The 19,047-nt window shown below is 49.2% G+C and overlaps 1 protein-coding gene across 3 annotated transcripts in view; it reads left to right on the top strand.

The window, feature by feature from the left end:
- Nucleotides 1-19,047, top strand: part of EMB2247 (protein EMBRYO DEFECTIVE 2247) — a 57,808-nt gene that overhangs the window by 24,820 nt on the left and 13,941 nt on the right. For all 3 annotated transcript variants that reach the window (XM_039126030.3, XM_039126032.3, XM_088721079.2), the window contains 6 exons: nucleotides 4,097-4,172; nucleotides 4,565-4,648; nucleotides 17,557-17,705; nucleotides 17,792-17,909; nucleotides 18,050-18,166; nucleotides 18,476-18,696. In XM_039126030.3, coding sequence (XP_038981958.1) covers nucleotides 4,097-4,172; nucleotides 4,565-4,648; nucleotides 17,557-17,705; nucleotides 17,792-17,909; nucleotides 18,050-18,166; nucleotides 18,476-18,696 — 765 coding nt within the window. The remainder of the gene's footprint in view (nucleotides 1-4,096; nucleotides 4,173-4,564; nucleotides 4,649-17,556; nucleotides 17,706-17,791; nucleotides 17,910-18,049; nucleotides 18,167-18,475; nucleotides 18,697-19,047) is intronic.

The following is a 19,047-nucleotide window of genomic DNA, read 5'->3' on the forward strand; positions in this document are numbered from 1 at the left end:
TTTTTTAAAATATTTATATTTAAAAATTATTTTTAAATTTTAAAAATAATTAAAAATATATAATTAATACCAAAATTATAAAAAGTTAGTAGCACATATTACATAGTTTAGAAGGATTTTTTGAAGTAGAAAACATATTTTTTCGAATTTATGATATTTAAACATATTTTTAAATTTAAAAATTATTAAAAATATATAAATGAATAAAAATAAGAAAAATTAGTATTATGTATTAGATAAATCAAATGTATTTTTTGAGATAAGAAAATGTTTTCATTGTAACCAAATTTTACTATTTTTAATTAATTGATAAACTGACGTACTTGATAAACTTGTAGAAATAGAACTATCAAAGAAAAAGAAGTCAGAGTACGACATTGGTGGGATCATGGGCAAATGCTTTTGGGTCGGCACCATTGAAAGTGCAATTAGTGCAACATAGATTTCAAGGGATGAGGGGTAACTAGGTTGAAGGATACTTAGCTGGTAATTATCCCGATGTATCCATATGTCGAAAATGCCCACTGGAGGTTCGCTAGCTGATCAATAAATACTTCATTGATTTCAGAGCAACGAGGAAGAAGATTCCAAGAATGTAGAGATGGACAGCCGAGCAGCTACTTTTCTATCACTACATAGAGTTAGAGGAGGCGTTCGCTCTAGATGACGGGGAGGCACATATTTAGGCTGTCATTCTGGCGAGTCTGGATAATCAGTGGCAGTAGAATGAGGTGGCTGGGTATAGGGCTTGATTTGGGTCATACTACGAGTCGAGCTTCGGTTCTGCGAGCTGCGAAGGCCGACACTAAAGGGAGCATTGTCGAGGACTTGATAACGAGGCAGAAATTCTAGTAGCGGGCCACCACGGTAGTGAAGGCTATCAAGCCATTATATGAAGTGCTTCGGGCCATGAACAGTGAGAGGTATCCTAGATGGACTTCTTATATCATATGATGAAGAGGGCAAAGATTAAGATTAAGGAGGCAGATCCGATGTATGCCTAGGAGTACATTGACATCATTGAGCGACGGTGGAACTATCAGATGGGTAGGAACTTGCATCTAGTAGGTAAGCAAGAATATTGAAAATTAGACTATTCCTGTACTTATACAATTTTACTAAGACTAACGAACTCTATCTGCATAATACTATATGAATCAGAGGTTTCCGTACACCGTAGCTGGAATTTATATGAATGAATTTTTGGCCGCTCTACGTAATATGATTTACAAGATGGAGCCTGATCTAGAAGTCGCAACCCTATGTCTAGAAGAGATAGGTTAATTTAAGTGAAATATACAAGTTAACTGGGATCTTCAATTATTAACATATTACAATACGGTTTTTTTCATAGATCAAAATATTTAGAGAGGGCACTAATAGTTTTGGAGTCTTGACAATTGTCGTAAGTAAGAAAAGTATGAATACAGGTATATTACCCATCAAGAGGAGATTTATCTAGTGTTAAATGGTTACTAATATGATACTATCCTATATATAATTTTTTTCAATATTTTTACAGCTGAATGGTGAATTCATTTTGGTTTGTCTGCGAAAAATTTTAAGCAGCTAGCTATCCGGATCCTTTTTCAGATGGTCTCCTCGAGTGGCTGTGAGCGCAACTGGTCCACCTTCGTCCTCAAACACTACAAGTAGAGGAACCATTTGACACAAAAGTGCCTCAACGACCTTGTATATGTTCACTACATCTGAGGTTGAAGCTCAAGTGCATTTAGGAAGAAGTGAAGCTAAAGTACACAAAGTCGATCCATAGTGCTTTCGTTGATGATGAGGATGATCTTATATCGGATGGCTTGTGGGCCAGCAGTAGGAGCCGAAGCTTGACGAGCGAGGATCACCTCTATGACCGGCTAGTTTCATCGCCAGCGAGGCTAGGGTTGATGTAGGGCATTGGGCAAAGAGCAATATTTCATGCTTCCTTCCAACTGATCAACCATAGGAGAGTCGGTCATGACTCTTTGTCCGAGACTTTCTTTCAGAGATACGATCGACAGATGCTTGAACGAGGCCACTATGCTCGCCGGTCGACTTGGTCAAGGAGGCGATATACATCCTCCCAATATAGCAAGGTAGAGAGACACAAAGGGTAAGCAGGCAACGAGTGGCACGAAGGGTAAAAAGACAATTGCCCAGTACACCAAAAAAAATAAAAAGCACCTGCAACTCTAATGAAGAGTGGAGGAGCCAGTTCACTCAGATTCAGAGACCAGGAGCAGCAGTTCTAGTGATCATGGATCTGCTGGCCAGCGAGAGTGGAGGATATGAAATTACCGTTTATGAGACAGCTGCAGGGTAGTCTTCGTTTCACCGGTGAGCTCCAGTTTATGGATGCTGCATAAAATAGGGATCATGGCGCACGATCTGATGGAGCTCGTGAGGATACGTTTGCATATAGAAGACGAGCTCCTCGAGTTTATTCAGGAGGACACGATGCAATTGCAGATGATCTCGCATATGAAGTAGGATCCGTAGACATATCAGATTTCGAGTCGTATATTGATCCTAATATTCGCAGCCATAGGAAGCCTATGACCTATACAAATATGGATATGGATATGGTGCATCCGAGGCATGTTCGGTGGCTACTATCATACGCAGCTCGAAGCATTATGGGTTGGATTTTGCTGCCGGATTTTTTGGATGGGCCGCTTCTCAGCCGTTTTATCAGCCATTTTATTAGCCAATGGACACCTCCTAGAGCCAGAGCTTTGGCAAAAGATCCGAGAGTGTTTATAATTCGGAGCGTGTTTCTTATTAGATGAACATATAAGACTACAAGGCCGCTTGGCTGAAGGGTTGAGCTGATGTGCCTCCTGACTATGCTAATGATTTCGATATCTATAAGAGGCATCACCACTCGACAAGATTTTAGAGATCGATATGTATTTTGTACTTTAAATATATATAATTAATTATATTATTTTATTTTTTTGCCTCATTACTTGATTTGAGGATATTTCATGTTGCTTCTTGTAGCATATAATATCTCACTAATTATTTTATGTTTTGTATTATTTTAAAACAACAAGATGTATCATTTAGGTTAAACATCAAAACACATCAAAAAACATAAAAAGAACAACAAAAAACATCAAATTAGACTTAAAATTATTGAAAAAGTTGAAAAAGATTGATTACCAATTAATTGAACTTGAAAAACTCAAAAAAAATTGACGAACCGGCACGCCTAAGCATACGGTGTATCAGTACGGTACCGAACCGGTACGGTACCGACTCGTCCGCCGACCGGTACGGGTTCCGGTACTGGTTCGGCGGACCTTGGTTATAATTCTCAGCAATTGCATTATAATTGTTATTATGCTCATATTTAACCCAAGTTGCTATCTCATGCATCAGTTATGATCTTATAATCAAGCTGTGAATTTTATAGTTTGAGATTGAAATTGGCTGCTATTCTTGTAGTTCTTTTGCACTACGGTAATAATAAAATTATAAAATTACTAAAATTTTTAACACATTTTTTTCTGTTATTAGCATTGATCAGTTGCATGTTAATTTTGACATTGTGATGGGGTTTCTTTCAAATTTAGATGCATCTAAAATCTATCATGGCTATGCTTTTTGAGTATTACTTGTAACTAGCAAATGGGCACATGTAATGCACATTAGAGAATAGATAATATTAAGTAGAAATAAAATAGAAAATATGATTTTAGATGGATTGTTATTAGAGAAAAGTTATTTAGTAAACATGGAAGATCTTTTAGATGCTCAAACAGACATGGATTTCGCTAAGTCACCTTTTTGATTGAGGATACTCTTAAGTCAGTTTTAAATTTGATTGGAGAAGGAATGGAAAGTGAGGTTCCTTTGATATATAGAAAGTAAATTTCATGTCACGGTATTACAAAAAGGAATACAATTGACATAAGAAAGGATCAATGTTTTGGGTATTTTAGAATTAGGTGGAGGACCTTTGGGGGAGAAAAAGTGACAAGCAGGATCAGAAAGGAAATATACTTCGGTTTCAAAACTCCCTTTTTGTAATATAGTATAGGTATATTTTATTTCTAAACTGATTTTGGTATTCATGTTTCTTTATTTTCTGCTGTAGGAGTGACTATTTAACAATAGCTACCACTCGTCCTGAAACATTATTTGGTGATACAGCGATTGCAGTGCATCCTGAGGTAATGTGGTTATCTTGTCTCAAGCAGTAGCCTAGTTTTGACAGGGAATTCCACTTTTTGCACGGTATGGAATTGATTGCTCACATTTGTTCCTACAGCAACCTTCCTAGAAATCATTGTATCTTGTTTTTTCATTATTGCCTTTGTCATCTGATTATCCCTAACTTATTGGTGCTTTTTGATTATTATGTTTTTCTGTATTTAAAATCCTTTGTTTTCCTATTCAAGCAAGATACTTATGTGGGCATTTTATCTTGTTTCTTATCTAATTTCATAAAAGACTCTTTAGTTTTAAAGATCATTTATTTCTCTGTATATGTTTCACGTAAATAATTTTTCACTTTGAAATTTGAACAGTCTCTTAATTATATGCTTTTCTCATTGTGTTTCAGGATGAACGTTATTCAAAGTATATAGGCAAGCTGGCCATTGTACCTTTGACATTTGGCAGGCATGTTCCTATTATCTCTGACAGAGTAAGGATGTTGTCTTATCTTTTCCTGTCTATTTCTGATTTCAACCATATAAATGCAGGTTCTACTTATAATCATGTTTTCCATCTCTCCTAGTTAAGCCAATTTCCTTCCTAACAGTATGAAATGCCATAATATCAATATTCCTCCTTTTTCCACTGGAATCTTTTCTCTGCATTCTATCCTTTGCCTTCACAAATAGAGAGGGCAAGATAAAATAGGCCGGGCTTTAGATTTTAAAAAGTAAAAGTGGACCAGGAAGATATGTGATGGAGAAGGAAAAATGTCGTTCAGTTTTCTATTTTATTGTATCTTTTCTATTTTATTTTCTAGGTAAGTCTAAAGTGGGTATATATCTAGGAAGTTTTTGATAATGGAGTTTTAGGTTACGAGATCTGTTTAAAGTTGACTTATGAACTATCTAGAGTTTTACGTTTATTGTCATTGTAGGCCAGTTAGGAATCCTTTTAAGATTACAAATTGTTCATCATTGTTTCAAAGTTGGTTAAGTATCTTTCAGAACAAAGCATGAAAAGGGAGGAAAGCAACTGCCTTCAATCATCCCGGTGGAAGCCTTGGAGGTATTTAGGAAGGTCATCTTTCTTGCCTTGGGGCCTTGGGCAATGAAGATACGTGAAACACATGGAATGCATGTGAGTTAATTAAGAAGACACAAGTTCTTTGTGGATGGCTATGATTCTATCAAAAAGATTACCATGGGGCTTGTTTTCTTAACGTAAAATTGATAAAATTCATGCTACGTTACATCTATGAAATTATTTGTTGTTGCCTCTAGTAGTTTTGAAGAGCGTTGGTCCCACGTTCACCAGGGTTCGGAGGTGTCTGCCTTGCTGCTTGGGCAGCACAATTGCTTAGGTGCCTAGCTCTTTCTAGGCCATCAGGAGAAGCAATTGCCCAAATGCCTAGGTGAGTGCCTGTAGGGACCTCCTTTGTTTCAAGCTGCCTTATTCGTTGATTTATTGAAGGAATTAATTTTTCTAACTAATATTTGTTTAAGTAAAAGAAAATATATTGTTAAAGAGAGGAAGAAATCGAGTCCATTTATGACACGTTCCTTTGGATAATAATTTGTGCTATAACATGTTATGTTTCTAAGAAGTTCTAAATATATCAATAAATAGAAAAAAAAATAAAGTAAAAATAGAATAATTAAATCAGTTATTTCATTATTGCAAGATTACTATTTTTCGCTATGATTTTCGTTGATGTGCTTTTTATGAACTATATATGACTATGGCCTTGTTTCGCATGGCTAAAAAGCATTCCTTGGAGTTTTTTAGGTGATTTTGAGACATTTGGTAAAAATTTTGAAACAGCTTCTAGCTCCTTCAAAAATTGAAAAAGGTCTCATTGGGAAAAGCTCCAATTTGTAGCTTTTGGACAAAAGCTCTACTTGAGATGTGTTGGCAAGCTATCTTTTCATAAGAGACCTGGATTCAAGTCATGCCACCAGGATTTTTTAAAAGTTAATTCAAGAATAATTTATAAGTTAACAACATTTCATAATAACAAATTTTCATGCACAATACAATATAATATAATTGTCATCAATATTATTCTACTATAATAATCATATTATATTATGTAATATTGCTATATTATAAAAAAATAACAATATTATAGTATAATACTATTATATATACCAAAATAGTATTTGTTGCTGGTGGTCCAAACCGAGAACGATTGGCACAGCGGTGTGAACGGGGTTCCGTTTGGGTTGCCTTGGTTGGTGTTGATTGCGCTCCACTTTCCACCGGAAAACCTGCAAGCAAGCCTCGCACCACCACTGGGGTAGTGGGGGCCCTCCGACGATCAAGTCAGAGGAGATTAGAGGAGAAGGAAAGATAATAGTAGCCAGTAGGAGAATGCACTGGAAGTTCTTGCTTACCTCCCCTCTTCTCCCCCCAGCAGCATATATACCAGGCTGGGGGGTCCTTCTGGGGGGTTGGTCATCGTGTGGCACGATGGAGTTGCCACTGACATGGCCGTTACAGGGCGTCGTGGGGCAGCGCTGGGTACGGCCATGACAGGGCGTAGTGGAGCTCCGCTTTGTACGGCTGTTACAGGAGATCGTGGAGCAGCGCCGGATACGACCGTTGCAGGGAGTAGTGGAGCAGAGGGTCGCGGCGTGCTTCAGGGGAACAGCCTGTCGTTGTCGAGAGATTGCCGACTCGGGGTCGGATTGCTGGATCAAGGGGCAGCCGACTCGGGGTCGGGCTGCGAAGCTGAAGATATCCGACTCGGGGTCGGACTGCTGGATCAAGGGGCAGCCGACTCGGGGTCGGGCTGCGAAGCCGAAGATATCCGACTCGGGGTCGGGTTACTGGATCAAGGGGCAGCTGACTCGGGGTCGGGCTGCGAAGCCGAAGATATCCGACTCGGGGTCGGGTTACTGGATCAAGGGGCAGCTGTAGTCTTCTTGGGCGCGCGTGCCGGTCACGTGGGGCATGGTGGCTGAGTTCCCCCGTAACAGTAGCCCCCCACTTTCGAGCCTGGAACCAGAAGGGGAACGGGTGAAGGAAGTGATGCTTCGAGATTGCCGCCATCCCTCGGAGAGGCGCGCGCGCTTCGAGCTCCCCGCCTTCTTTATGGTGTATGGCGGTTGTTGCTGACCTGGCAGTCTGAGGATTTCGGCGGACATCCTTCCTTAATGGCGTCGATTCGCCTTTGGGGCGCGAGCGACCAGGAGCTTCATTCGCGCCTGGAGGAGGCTGAGGCTGCTCGCATTGCTGCCGAGGCGAAGCACAAGGAGGCTCAGGCTGATCTGCTGAGGGTCTCCTCCGAGGCGGATGACCGGATTGTGGCGAAGGTCTTGGAGGCGAAGGCTCAGATTATGGAGCGGGCAGAGGCGGCGCTGGCCGAGAAGAGTGCGGAGATCGGGCGTCAGGCGGTACAGGCTTATCGTCAGTCCGCCGAGTTCACCCGTGATATGTCGGAGGCGGTACAGGCCTATCGTCAGTCCGACGAGTTCGTCCGTGACATGTCGGACGCGGGGTCCGACTCCTTTGTCTTAGGCTTCGAGGAAGGCCTGACAAGGGTGTCGGCTAAGTACCCCGAAATTGACCTGAGTGGGATCTCCCTTCTCGACTCCCCTCCGGCGCCATTGCCTGCTGCTTCTCCAACCGTCTCCCTACCCCCTGCGGACGTGCCCGACGTTCCCGACCCGGGGGTTCCTCCAAGCTGACCTTCTGTATTTTTGTTCTTTTCTTTGTGTGTTGGCGTTTTGCCAAGTTGTATGGGTCTCGGCCCTGAAACAATGAAAGTTAATGCAAATAGAGTTTCTTCATGTCACTTTCGTCCTTCTTCTTTTTAACTCTTGGTAGCGTCTCGCTGACTCCCGACTCTTGAAATTCTTCTGGCGCTAGGCCAGGTATCTGAGGGTTAGGCCTCAGAAAATTCTTCCGGCACTACGCCAGGCGTCCGAGGGTCAGGCCTCAGGAAATTCTTCCGGCGCTAAACCAGGCATCCGAGGGTCAGGCCTCAGGAAATTCTTCCGGCGCTAAGCCAGGCATCCGAGGGTTAGGCCTCAGGAAATTCTTCCGGCGCTAAGCCAGGCATCCGAGGGTTAGGCCTCAGGAAATTCTTCCGGCGCTAAGCCAGGCATCCGAGGGTTAGGCCTCAGGAAATTCTTCCGGCGCTAAGCCAGGCATCCGAGGGTTAGGCCTCAGGAAATTCTTCCGGCGCTAAGCCAGGCATCCGAGGGTTAGGCCTCAGGAAATTCTTCCGGCGCTAAGCCAGGCATCCGAGGGTTAGGCCTCAGGAAATTTCGCTCGTTGGTCGGCCAAGGCTGGCGCAAACCGAGGCGACCGGTCGGGGCTTCAGGCTAGTCTGCTCCCGGGATGATCATCGGGTTAGCCTGGCATCCGAGGGCCGAGCCTCGGGAGATTCCGCTCGTTGGTCGGCCAAGGCTGGCGCAAGCCGAGGCGACCGGTCGGGGCTTCAGGCTAGTCTGCTCCCGGGATGATCATCGGGTTAGCCTGGCATCCGAGGGCCGAGCCTCGGGAAATTCCGCTCGTTGGTCGGCCAAGGCTGGCGCAAGCCGAGGCGACCGGTCGAGGCTTCAGGCTAGTCTGCTCCCGGGATGATCATCGGGTTAGCCTGGCATCCAAGGGCCGAGCCTCGGGAAATTCCGCTCGTTGGTCGGCCAAGGCTGGCGCAAGCCGAGGCGACCGGTCGGGGCTTCAGGCTAGTCTGCTCCCGGGATGATCATCGGGTTAGCCTGGCATCCGAGGGCCGAGCCTCGGGAAATTCCGCTTGTTGGTCGGCCAAGGCTGGCGCAAGCCGAGGCGACCGGTCGGGGCTTCAGGCTAGTCTGCTCCCGGGATGATCATCGGGTTAGCCTGGCATCTGAGGGTTGTCAGGCCTCAGGAAATTCCGCTCGTTGGTCGGCCAAGGCTGGCGCAAGCCGAGGCGACCGGTCGGGGCTTCAGGCTAGTCTGCTCCCGGGATGATCATCGGGTTAGCCTGGCATCCGAGGGCCGAGCCTCGGGAAATTCCGCTCGTTGGTCGGCCAAGGCTGGCGCAAGCCGAGGCGACCGGTCGGGGCTTCAGGCTAGTCTGCTCCCGGGATGATCATCGGGTTAGCCTGGCATCCGAGGGCCGAGCCTCGGAAAATTCCGCTCGTTGGTCGGCCAAGGCTGGCGCAAGCCGAGGCGACCGGTCGGGGCTTCAGGCTAGTCTGCTCCCGGGATGATCATCGGGTTAGCCTGGCATCCGAGGGCCGAGCCTCGGGAAATTCCGCTCGCTGGTCGTGCGCCTGTCGCTTGCCGCCCGACGGGATTTCTCCATGGCCAGCTGCGATCGTGTTTCTCCTCCTCTCCAAGCGTCGCCTGGGGAACACCAGATGGGCATTAAATGCTAATTAAGGGGTTACCTGGGAAATCGGATCGCCAGTTGCTGCTTGCGAGGAGTGTCAGTTAAGCGGCCGCGATACGCGCATTCTTCGAGGCGGATGCGGCCTGGGGCGCGAGCGGAGATACGTGGTCCTAGGGGTACAGGCCACCCGGAGTGTCCTGCACAAAGAATGCGATTAAGGAGAATGACGCTTAGAAAATCGCGGGAAGATACGCCTCGAGAGCCGGATCGGCTCCGGATTCAATGCGCCCGCATTTATTGGAGCCACCGGCATCGGAACGACCGGGGGGCCGCAGTTTGGCTATAAATATAGGTGCAGGTGCGATGGAGCCTGTCAGCCTGCCAAGCCGGAGCTGTTCAGGTTGCCATGGATCGTGGGCCTCCTCTCCGGCGCATGGTTGAGAGACCCCTACCGAAGGAACGGGAGGCGCGCCCTTCGCGACTTCCGCCAACTAGCCGTTTCATCTGGGATCAACAAGGAGGTTCTCCCCGGCGGAACTCCGCTCTAGGCGTTTCATCCGGGATCACGTCTCCCCTCCTTGAAGTTCGGCCTCCCGATTGAGCTCCGCACCAGGTGCTTGATCCGGGACCGCGCCTCCATATGCTCTTCCCCCTTGTATTCCTTCTCTCCCCTAACACTGGGGAGGACCGGAATATCCCTTGGAGGTGGCGTTCCCCTGGAGGCAGCGGGAGCTTCGTCTGCGGCGGCTCCTCGTCTTTTTCGTGAGGCGTGGATGGCGCCTCTGGGTAGGAGCAGTGTGGACTTCTCCTTCGTCCACTTCTTCTTCATCCGCGCCGGCTCTTCGTCTTCTTCGTGAGACGCCGATGCGCCTCCGGTTGGAAGCACCCACTTCCGGCGGGATTGCAGCCGCTTCGGATGGAGGTTTCAGGATCCCAGATCTTCAGCTCCTCGGAGTCTCCGCCTCTTCTTTACTTTCTTTACACCCTAATTCCCCTCTGGGAATTTCTTGTAATCACACGAGCACGCCATTGTAACCAGAAATTATTGAAATGAAAAGTGTTATACATTTTTGAACTGTCTTTCTGGCATTGTCGTTCTACTAGTAATACATCCGCAGGTTAGCGGAATTCCAGCTCCTTGGAATTTCTCGACCATCTAGGGCCTCCAACTGGTAGGAGCCAGGTCGGTTTACCCAGCGAACCCTATACGGGCCTTCCCAATTTGGCGCTAGCTTCCCACCTTCCGCAGGTTGAGATGCTTTAGCTCGCCTTAGCACCAGATCTCCAACTCTGAAAAGCTTCGGTCGGACCTTGGAGTTGTAATATCGGGCCACCCTCCGCTGATACATCGCCATCCGAACCTGCGTCATTTCCCTCGCTTCTTCCAAGAGATCCAGGTTCCCTCGGAGTTGCTCCGAATTGGCCTCGGGTCGGTGCGCGGCCACCCGAGGTGAGGGGAGTCCGAGCTCCACGGGGACAACGGCTTCCGTGCCATAGGTTAGGCTGAAAGGCGTCTCCCCGGTAGGGGTCCGATGCGTGGTCCGATACGCCCAAAGGACATTCTCGAGTTCTTCGACCCAAGCTTGCCCCGTCCGACCGATTCGCGCTTTGATTCCTTGGAGGATTGTCCGATTTGTGACCTCGGCCTCGCCGTTGGTTTGGGGATGCGACACAGATGTGAACCGATGCTCGATCCCGAACTCCTCGCAGAAGTCACGGAAATGCTTGTTGTCGAACTGTCGGCCATTATCCGAGATGAGGACCCGAGGTACCCCAAATCGGACAATGATGTTCTTCTTCACGAACTTCCGGACTTGCGCCTCCGTGATAGTGGCCAGCGGCTCTGCCTCCACCCACTTGGTGAAGTAGTCGATTGCAACAATCAAAAATTTCCGCTGAGCTGAAGCGACGGGGAATGGTCCGAGGATATCCATTCCCCACTGGGCGAAGGGCCAGGGTGCAGTGATTGGTGCCAAGGGGACAGAAGGGACTCTCTGGACGTTGGCGTGGCGCTGGCAGGCGTCGCATTTCCGTACATGATCCTTTGAGTCCTCCAACAAGGTAGGCCAATAATAGCCTTGCCTCATGATCTTGTGCGCCAAGGACCTAGCCCCCAAGTGTGATCCGCAAACGCCTTCGTGGACTTCGCCGAGGACGTAGGCCGCTTCCGAGGGGCGGAGGCACTTTAAGAGGGGGGCGGTGAACGAGGTCCGATACAGCCTCCCTTCATAGAGTACGTAGTGGGCGGACTTCATAACAAGTCGCCGAGCTTGATCTTCGTCTTCAGGGAGGATCTCTTCGGCGAGGTAGGCGACAAGCGGGTCCATCCAAGACGGCTCCGGATCAATCGCCATCACCGCTCCAGCCTCGCCGATGCTCGGGGCATCCAGGGTCTCCAGGTAGATCGCCCTCGACAAGTTGTGCGCGTCTGCGCTCACTAAGCGGGACAACCTGTCGGCCCTGGCATTTTCACTTCTTGGGACCTGCTGGATGTCGACACTGCCGAGGTCGGGAATGAGTGCTTGCACCTTCCGGACGTAATTCTGCATGGTCGGGTTCCGGGCTTCGAACTCCCCATGGACCTGCCCGACCACCAGCTGGGAGTCGGTGAAGACCTTCAGGCGCCGGATGCCGAGCTCCTTGGTGAGTTTGAGTCCCGTGACTAGGGCCTCGTACTCCGCCTCGTTGTTGGTCACTGGAAATCCGAACCTCAAGGCATACTCGGCTATCACTCCATCAGGGCTGGTGAGGACCAGCCCGGCCCCTCCACCTTCGGGGTTCGACGACCCATCGATGTGAAGCGTCCAAATCGGGAGGTCGAGGCTGGGTATTTCCGGCGACCTAGGTTCCGCCTCCTGCACCGTGCACTCAGCGAGGAAATCCGCGAGCGCCTGGGCCTTGATGGCGGGTCGGGGCTGGTAGCGGATGTCGAACTCACCAAGTTCTACTGCCCACTTCACCAGCCGTCCCGCATTCTCAGGATTGCTGAGGATATGCCGCAGCGGTTGATCGGTCAAGAGGGTGACAGAATGGGCCTGGAAATAGGGGCGAAGCCTCCTGGTCGCGGTCAGCAGCGCGAAGGCGATCTTTTCAGCCTTCGTATACCGCGTCTCGGCATCCCGTAGGACCCGGCTGATGTAGTACACAGGCTTCTGGAGCTTTGCCTCTTTCCGAACCAGTACCGCACTGACTGCGGTTGGGGAGACCGCCAGATAGAGGTAGAGCATCTCCCCTTCTTGCGGCTTGGACAGCAGGGGAGGAGACGCCAAGTATTCCTTGAGCTGGTCGAATGCTGCTTGACATTCGGCCGTCCAGAGGAAGTTTTTCGGGCGTTTCAACACCTTGAAGAAAGGTTGGCAGCGTTCGGCCGATTTTGCCACAAATCGTCCGAGCGCGGCGACCCTCCCAGCGAGCTCCTGAACCTCCTTCACTTTGGTCGGAGGGGACATATCTTGGATGGCCTTGATTTTGTCCGGGTTGGCTTCGATCCCCCGCTGGTTGACGATGAAACCGAGGAACCTCCCGGCCGAAGCGCCAAAGGCGCACTTCGCTGGGTTCAGCTTCATGCAAAACTTCCGCAAGGTGGCGAAAGTCTCCTCCAGATCCGCGATGTGCTGGTCTGCATGGCGGCTCTTCACCAGCATATCGTCCACGTACACCTCCATGTTCCGGCCGATTTGCTCTTTGAAGATTTTGTTGACGAGGCGCTGGTAAGTGGCGCCAGCATTCTTCAGACCGAAGGGCATTACCTTGTAACAGTACAGCCCCCGGTCTGTTATAAAGGCAGTTTTCTCCTCGTCCTGTGGAGCCATCATTATCTGGTTGTAGCCGGAGAAGGCGTCCATGAAAGACAGCAGCTGATATCCGGAAGTCGCGTCGACCAGTTGGTCTATCCGCGGAAGCGGAAAGCTATCCTTGGGGCATGCCTTGTTCAGGTCGGTGTAGTCGACGCACATCCTCCACTTTCCGCTCGCCTTCCGGACAAGTACGACATTTGCCAGCCATTCGGGGTAGCTGACCTCCCTTATGAATCCTGCCTCCAAGAGCTTGTCTACCTCCTGGTCGACCACTCGGATCCGATCCGGGGCACAGTGTCTCTTCTTCTGCTTTACTGGTCGGTGGGTTGGGTCGACGTTGAGGGCGTGAGAAATGACCTCCGGGTCGATCCCAGGTACATCGGCCGCCGACCAGGCAAATACATCGGCGTTGGCTCGGAGGAATTCCACCAACCGAGCCCGAGCTCCCGGGTCGAGATTGGTGCCGACCCGGACCGTCCGGTCCGGGCGACCTTCCTCGAGGGGAACTTCGATCACACCTTCGGCCGGCTCCCCGTGCCGCAAGGCCACCTCGTCTCTGGCGTCGAGGGACTCGACGCTTAAGGCTTCTACGGGCTTCTTCCCTTTGAGAGTTGCTAGGAAACATTGCCTTGCGGTCGGTTGGTCACCTCGGACCTCTCCAATCCCGGCCGCCGTGGGGAACCGCATGAGCAAGTGGTACGTAGAGACCACCGCGCGAAGGGCGTTCAGTCCGGGTCGTCCGAGGATAGCGTTGTAGGCCGAGGGAATACGGACGACCAAGAACCCGAGCCGCACCGTGGCTTCTGCGGGTGCAACGCCCGCAGTCACAGGCAGCTCAACGACACCTTCGGCCGAGACAGCGTCACCAGTGAATCCTATGAGGGGGGTGGATGTTTTGTGCAACAATTGTCTGGACAAGCTCATCTTTTGGAAGGCCTCGTAAAACAAAATATCAGCTGAGCTTCCACTATCCACAAGAACACGCCTTACATCATAGTTTGCCATAGTGAGGGAGATCACCATGGCGTCATCGTGGGGGGTCTGAACCCCCTTTACATCTTCATCACAAAAAGTGATTACATTACCGACCCTCTGCCTCTTTGCGACGGCTGCCCCTGATGCTTCAGTCGAGCCCCCTGCGTTCCTCTCGGGCCGGGGGCAGCCCCCAGTGATAGTATGGATCACGCCCGCGACGGGTCGATTCTGCTCCCGAGGCTCCGGAGGGGCCGGGTCGGCCGGACGCGAGTCTGCGGGGGGACGTCGGTCGTTCACATATCGACCGAGACGCCCTCGGCGGATGAGAGCCTCGATCTCGTCCCGAAGCTGGAAGCAGTCTTCGGTGTCGTGGCCGTGGTCCCGGTGGTACTCACAGTACGCCCGAGAGGGCCTCCTCCCAGGGATCTTCTTCATCTGTCTCGGGACCGGGAGGTCCTCCCGCCCCTTGATTTCCATGAGGATCTGGGCCCGGGGAGTCAGGAGAGGAGTGTACCGGTTGAAACGTCGGGGCGGAGAACGAGGGCGTAGGGCGCCGTGGTTCCTCGCCGGCGACAGGCTTCTGCGCCGACGTTGAGGCGTCGGGCTCCTCCTCTGGCGTGCCTCTTTTCGCCTTTTCTTCCCGAGCTTTGGAGGGATCTCGGCGGCTTCCTTGCTCCGGTGGGCGGCCGCCTCCTCGGCGTCCGCATACTGGTTCGCCCGGGACAACAGCTCCGGGAAGCTCCGCGGCAGGCGTTTGTCCAGGGAGAAGGTGAGTCTGCCCTTTCGGAAGCCACGCTTCAGGGCTGAAAGAGCCACTTCCTGGCTCAGGTTCCGGACTTCCAGCGTAGCCTTGTTGAAGCGGGTAAGATAATCCCGCAAGCTTTCTCCCTCGTTTTGCCGGACATCAAAGAGGGAGTCGGAGACCAGTCGCCGCCGGCTACTGACGGCGAAATGGGTGATGAAGAGGCGAGTAAACTGGTCGAAGGACTGGATTGAGTTAGCCTCCAAGCCGGCGAACCACGCCCTTGCCGGGCCACGGAGGGTCGCCGGGAAGGCCTTGCAGAGGAGAGGATCTGATGCTCCGTGAAGGAGCATAAGGGTCCTGAAACTCTCGACGTGATCCCGCGGGTCCGCCGCCCCGTCATAGGGCTCGATCGCCGGCATTTTAAACCCCGGCGGATTCGGGGTCCGCAGGATCCTCGAGGCAAGCGCCGGCTGGGAGGAGATCTCCAAGTCGGCGAAGGGATCTTTGGAGTGGCCCTTCAGGACCTGGAGTTGTCGGTGGAGATCGTCCACCCGCCGGTCTAGGGAGCGCGACCGATGGGTGGGAGACAAGGAGCACCGAGAGGGGGACCGACTGGAGCGCGGGTTCCTTGAGGACTGGGGGGTCTGGGAACGCGCCCGGGCCCGCCTCTCGTACCCCGCGCAGCTCCGATGGGAAGGTCCCGGCAGAATGGACCGTGCTCGAGAATCTTCCTCGCGCCAGTGCTCCTCCCCATGGGAGAGGAAGGAACGCGGATTGAGGACAGGTGAGCGTTCAGGGAGCAGCGGCTCCTGGGCCCGCTGCGGTGCCCGAGACATCACACCCTGCAGGTTCTGCACTGCCTCCGCGAGGGTGCGAACCTGCTGGGCTAACTGGTCGAACTGAGCGGCTTCGACCATCTGAATGGGGGGTGGAACGGTGGAGTGTTGCTGAGAATGTGTTGGAGACGCAGCGGCCTCCCGGCCGGAGGCGCGAGAGGCCCCGCGACCGGAGGCATTGGAAGCTCCACGACCACCTCGCCGTGCCATTACGATCGCTCTGAGATTCGGGCCCTCCTTCTAGCGCCAACTGTTGCTGGTGGTCCAAACCGAGAACGATTGGCACAGCGGTGTGAACGGGGTTCCGTTTGGGTTGCCTTGGTTGGTGTTGATTGCGCTCCACTTTCCACCGGAAAATCTGCAAGCAAGCCTCGCACCACCACTGGGGTAGTGGGGGCCCTCCGACGATCAAGTCAGAGGAGATTGGAGGAGAAGGAAAGATAATAGTAGCCAGTAGGAGAATGCACTGGAAGTTCTTGCTTACCTCCCCCCTTCTCCCCCCAGCAGCATATATACCAGGCTGGGGGGTCCTTCTGGGGGGTTGGTCATCGTGTGGCACGATGGAGTTGCCACTGACATGGCCGTTACAGGCGTCGTGGGGCAGCGCTGGGTACGGCCATGACAGGGCGTAGTGGAGCTCCGCTTTGTACGGCTGTTACAGGAGATCGTGGAGCAGCGCCGGATACGACCGTTGCAGGGAGTAGTGGAGCAGAGGGTCGCGGCGTGCTTCAGGGGAACAGCCTGTCGTTGTCGAGAGATTGCCGACTCGGGGTCGGATTGCTGGATCAAGGGGCAGCCGACTCGGGGTCGGGCTGCGAAGCCGAAGATATCCGACTCGGGGTCGGACTGCTGGATCAAGGGGCAGCCGACTCGGGGTCGGGCTGCGAAGCCGAAGATATCCGACTCGGGGTCGGGTTACTGGATCAAGGGGCAGCTGTAGTCTTCTTGGGCGCGCGTGCCGGTCACGTGGGGCATGGTGGCTGAGTTCCCCCGTAACAGTATTATCATTTTATTATGTTATTATTATATTATTAAAATGTAATCATATGATAAAATATTGCTATATTTTATAATAAATTTAAAGCTTATTATTTTAAATATAAAAAAATAATTTATAAATTAAGAATATTTTATAATAACAGTTTTGCTAGTACGAATAATCAAGGATCGCCCAACCGGTACCGTATCGAATACTGGTCGGACCGGTTCCAAACTGGCCAAAAAGGGTACAACGCGCGCGGCACGCTGTGGCAGATCAAACTGGACTCGGTGCCGGTTCGCACCGAGTCCTGGCCGAACCCGACGGAACCGGTCCGGTTTCGTCCGATTTGCTCTTGTATCGGCCAGTTCCAGCCCGGGGCCGGAACCATTTTGTGTGCCCGTACCGACCCGGTCAGCGACCCAGTCGGCCGGTTTTTATTGAAGACGAATGTGAAGAGGTGAGAATGACTTCAAATGCAAACATTCAGCTTTTGCTTGGGGCATTTAGGTAATATATAGAGAAGCTGTTGATTCTGTGGAGATGTTATTGAGTCGATCATCATTAGCATTTATTATTTTGTGCTAGGATCACAATCTTTAATGTTCCTTGTACAGTTTCTTGATTCTTATACTATAGCATTATAGCACTTCTTTTTTTTTATTTAATATATTTGTATATATTTACTTATACCTGGTGTTCTGTTGACCTTTTAGCTCCTTTTTTTAACTGAAAAAATGCAGTATGTTGATAAAGAATTTGGAACTGGAGTTTTGAAGATAAGCCCAGGGCATGATCACAATGATTATCATCTCGCTAGAAAGCTTGGTCTGCCCATACTTAATGTTATAAATAAAGATGGGACTCTAAATGAAGTTGCTGGGATGTATTGGTAAGTATTCAGTTTAAAGCGCTGTAGATTATTGAGCATATTGTGTAACAACTTTACCTTCTAATTGTTGATGATCATAATTTCAGTGGGCTAGATCGATTTGAGGCTCGAAAGAAAATATGGGCTGATCTTGAAGAGACAAGTCTTGCAGTAAAAAAGGAATCTTATACATTACGAGTTCCCAGATCCCAGCGTGGCGGTGAAGTAAGACATATTTTCTATATTTTTAATCGGTCTGTGGGGAATTATTCTGCCCCCTTCTTTTTTACCTTTTCTGTTTCCTTTTTTTAAATTATGGGTTTGGCCGAGTTGTTCATGAACATTGATTTACTTTTTTAATTAAGGTAATAGAGCCTCTAGTCAGTAAACAGTGGTTTGTTTCCATGGAGCCTTTAGCTGAGAAGGCCCTTCATGCAGTTGAAAAGGGACAATTAACTATTCTTCCTGAGAGGTTTGAAAAGGTACTCGCTTGTTTTGCTAATATAATTGGTCATAAAACTGATACTCCATTCAGTTAATAGAAACTGTACATTTCTCTTAGCATGCCTTTTCTGGTGGTTTGTTTTAATAGCAGAACAAATTAAATTTTCTGTTTCCTATATGCTTGCCCAGTGAGCATATTGTAATGCTATGGAAACAATTTACTTTATTACGAAAATATTCTGCTTTAAATTATTACTGATGATGTATCTAGAAAGCTTATTGTATTGCAATGAAGACCAATTTTCTTTTCTGACTTGTTAATCTTCTATGTTGTTTGTTGACTCTAGACATATAAGCACTGGTTGACAAATATTAAGGATTGGTGTATAAGTAGACAGTTGTGGTGGGGTCACAGAATCCCAGTTTGGTATATTGTGGGTAAGGTTTGTGAAGAAGAGTACATTGTTGCAAGGAGTGAAGAAGAAGCACTTGTAAAAGCTCGTGAACAATATGGAAAATCTGTTGAAATATATCAAGATCCCGATGTTTTGGACACTTGGTTTTCAAGGTTTGTTCTTGTGCTGTAACAAATTACCGACAAGTCTTGCTTTTAATTATATGATATATGTATGTATGTAAAGAAAATTCTTTACAACATTTCCTGCCAATATGCTTTTAGTTGTCATTGTTTTGTCCACTCTTATGTTTCAAAGTTGATTAGTTTTTTGTGGTCATCTGTTATCTAAATACTGGATATTGGTGTAACTGACATGTGATTTGTCTCTTAATTTCTACATTTTCATGCTTGCATATGACCTTCATGAACTCAAGAAGATCTCCAGATAGCACACTGTAGCTTCAAACATGTAACATGGATCTTGCAATTACCCATGTTCAGCTAATGCTAATCTTTTTGTCC

The sequence above is a fragment of the Phoenix dactylifera genome, chromosome 1, assembly GCF_051530095.1.
Source record: "Phoenix dactylifera cultivar Ajwa chromosome 1, Ajwa_hap1_PhDact_Kaust_v1.1, whole genome shotgun sequence".
Taxonomy (NCBI): domain Eukaryota; kingdom Viridiplantae; phylum Streptophyta; class Magnoliopsida; order Arecales; family Arecaceae; genus Phoenix; species Phoenix dactylifera.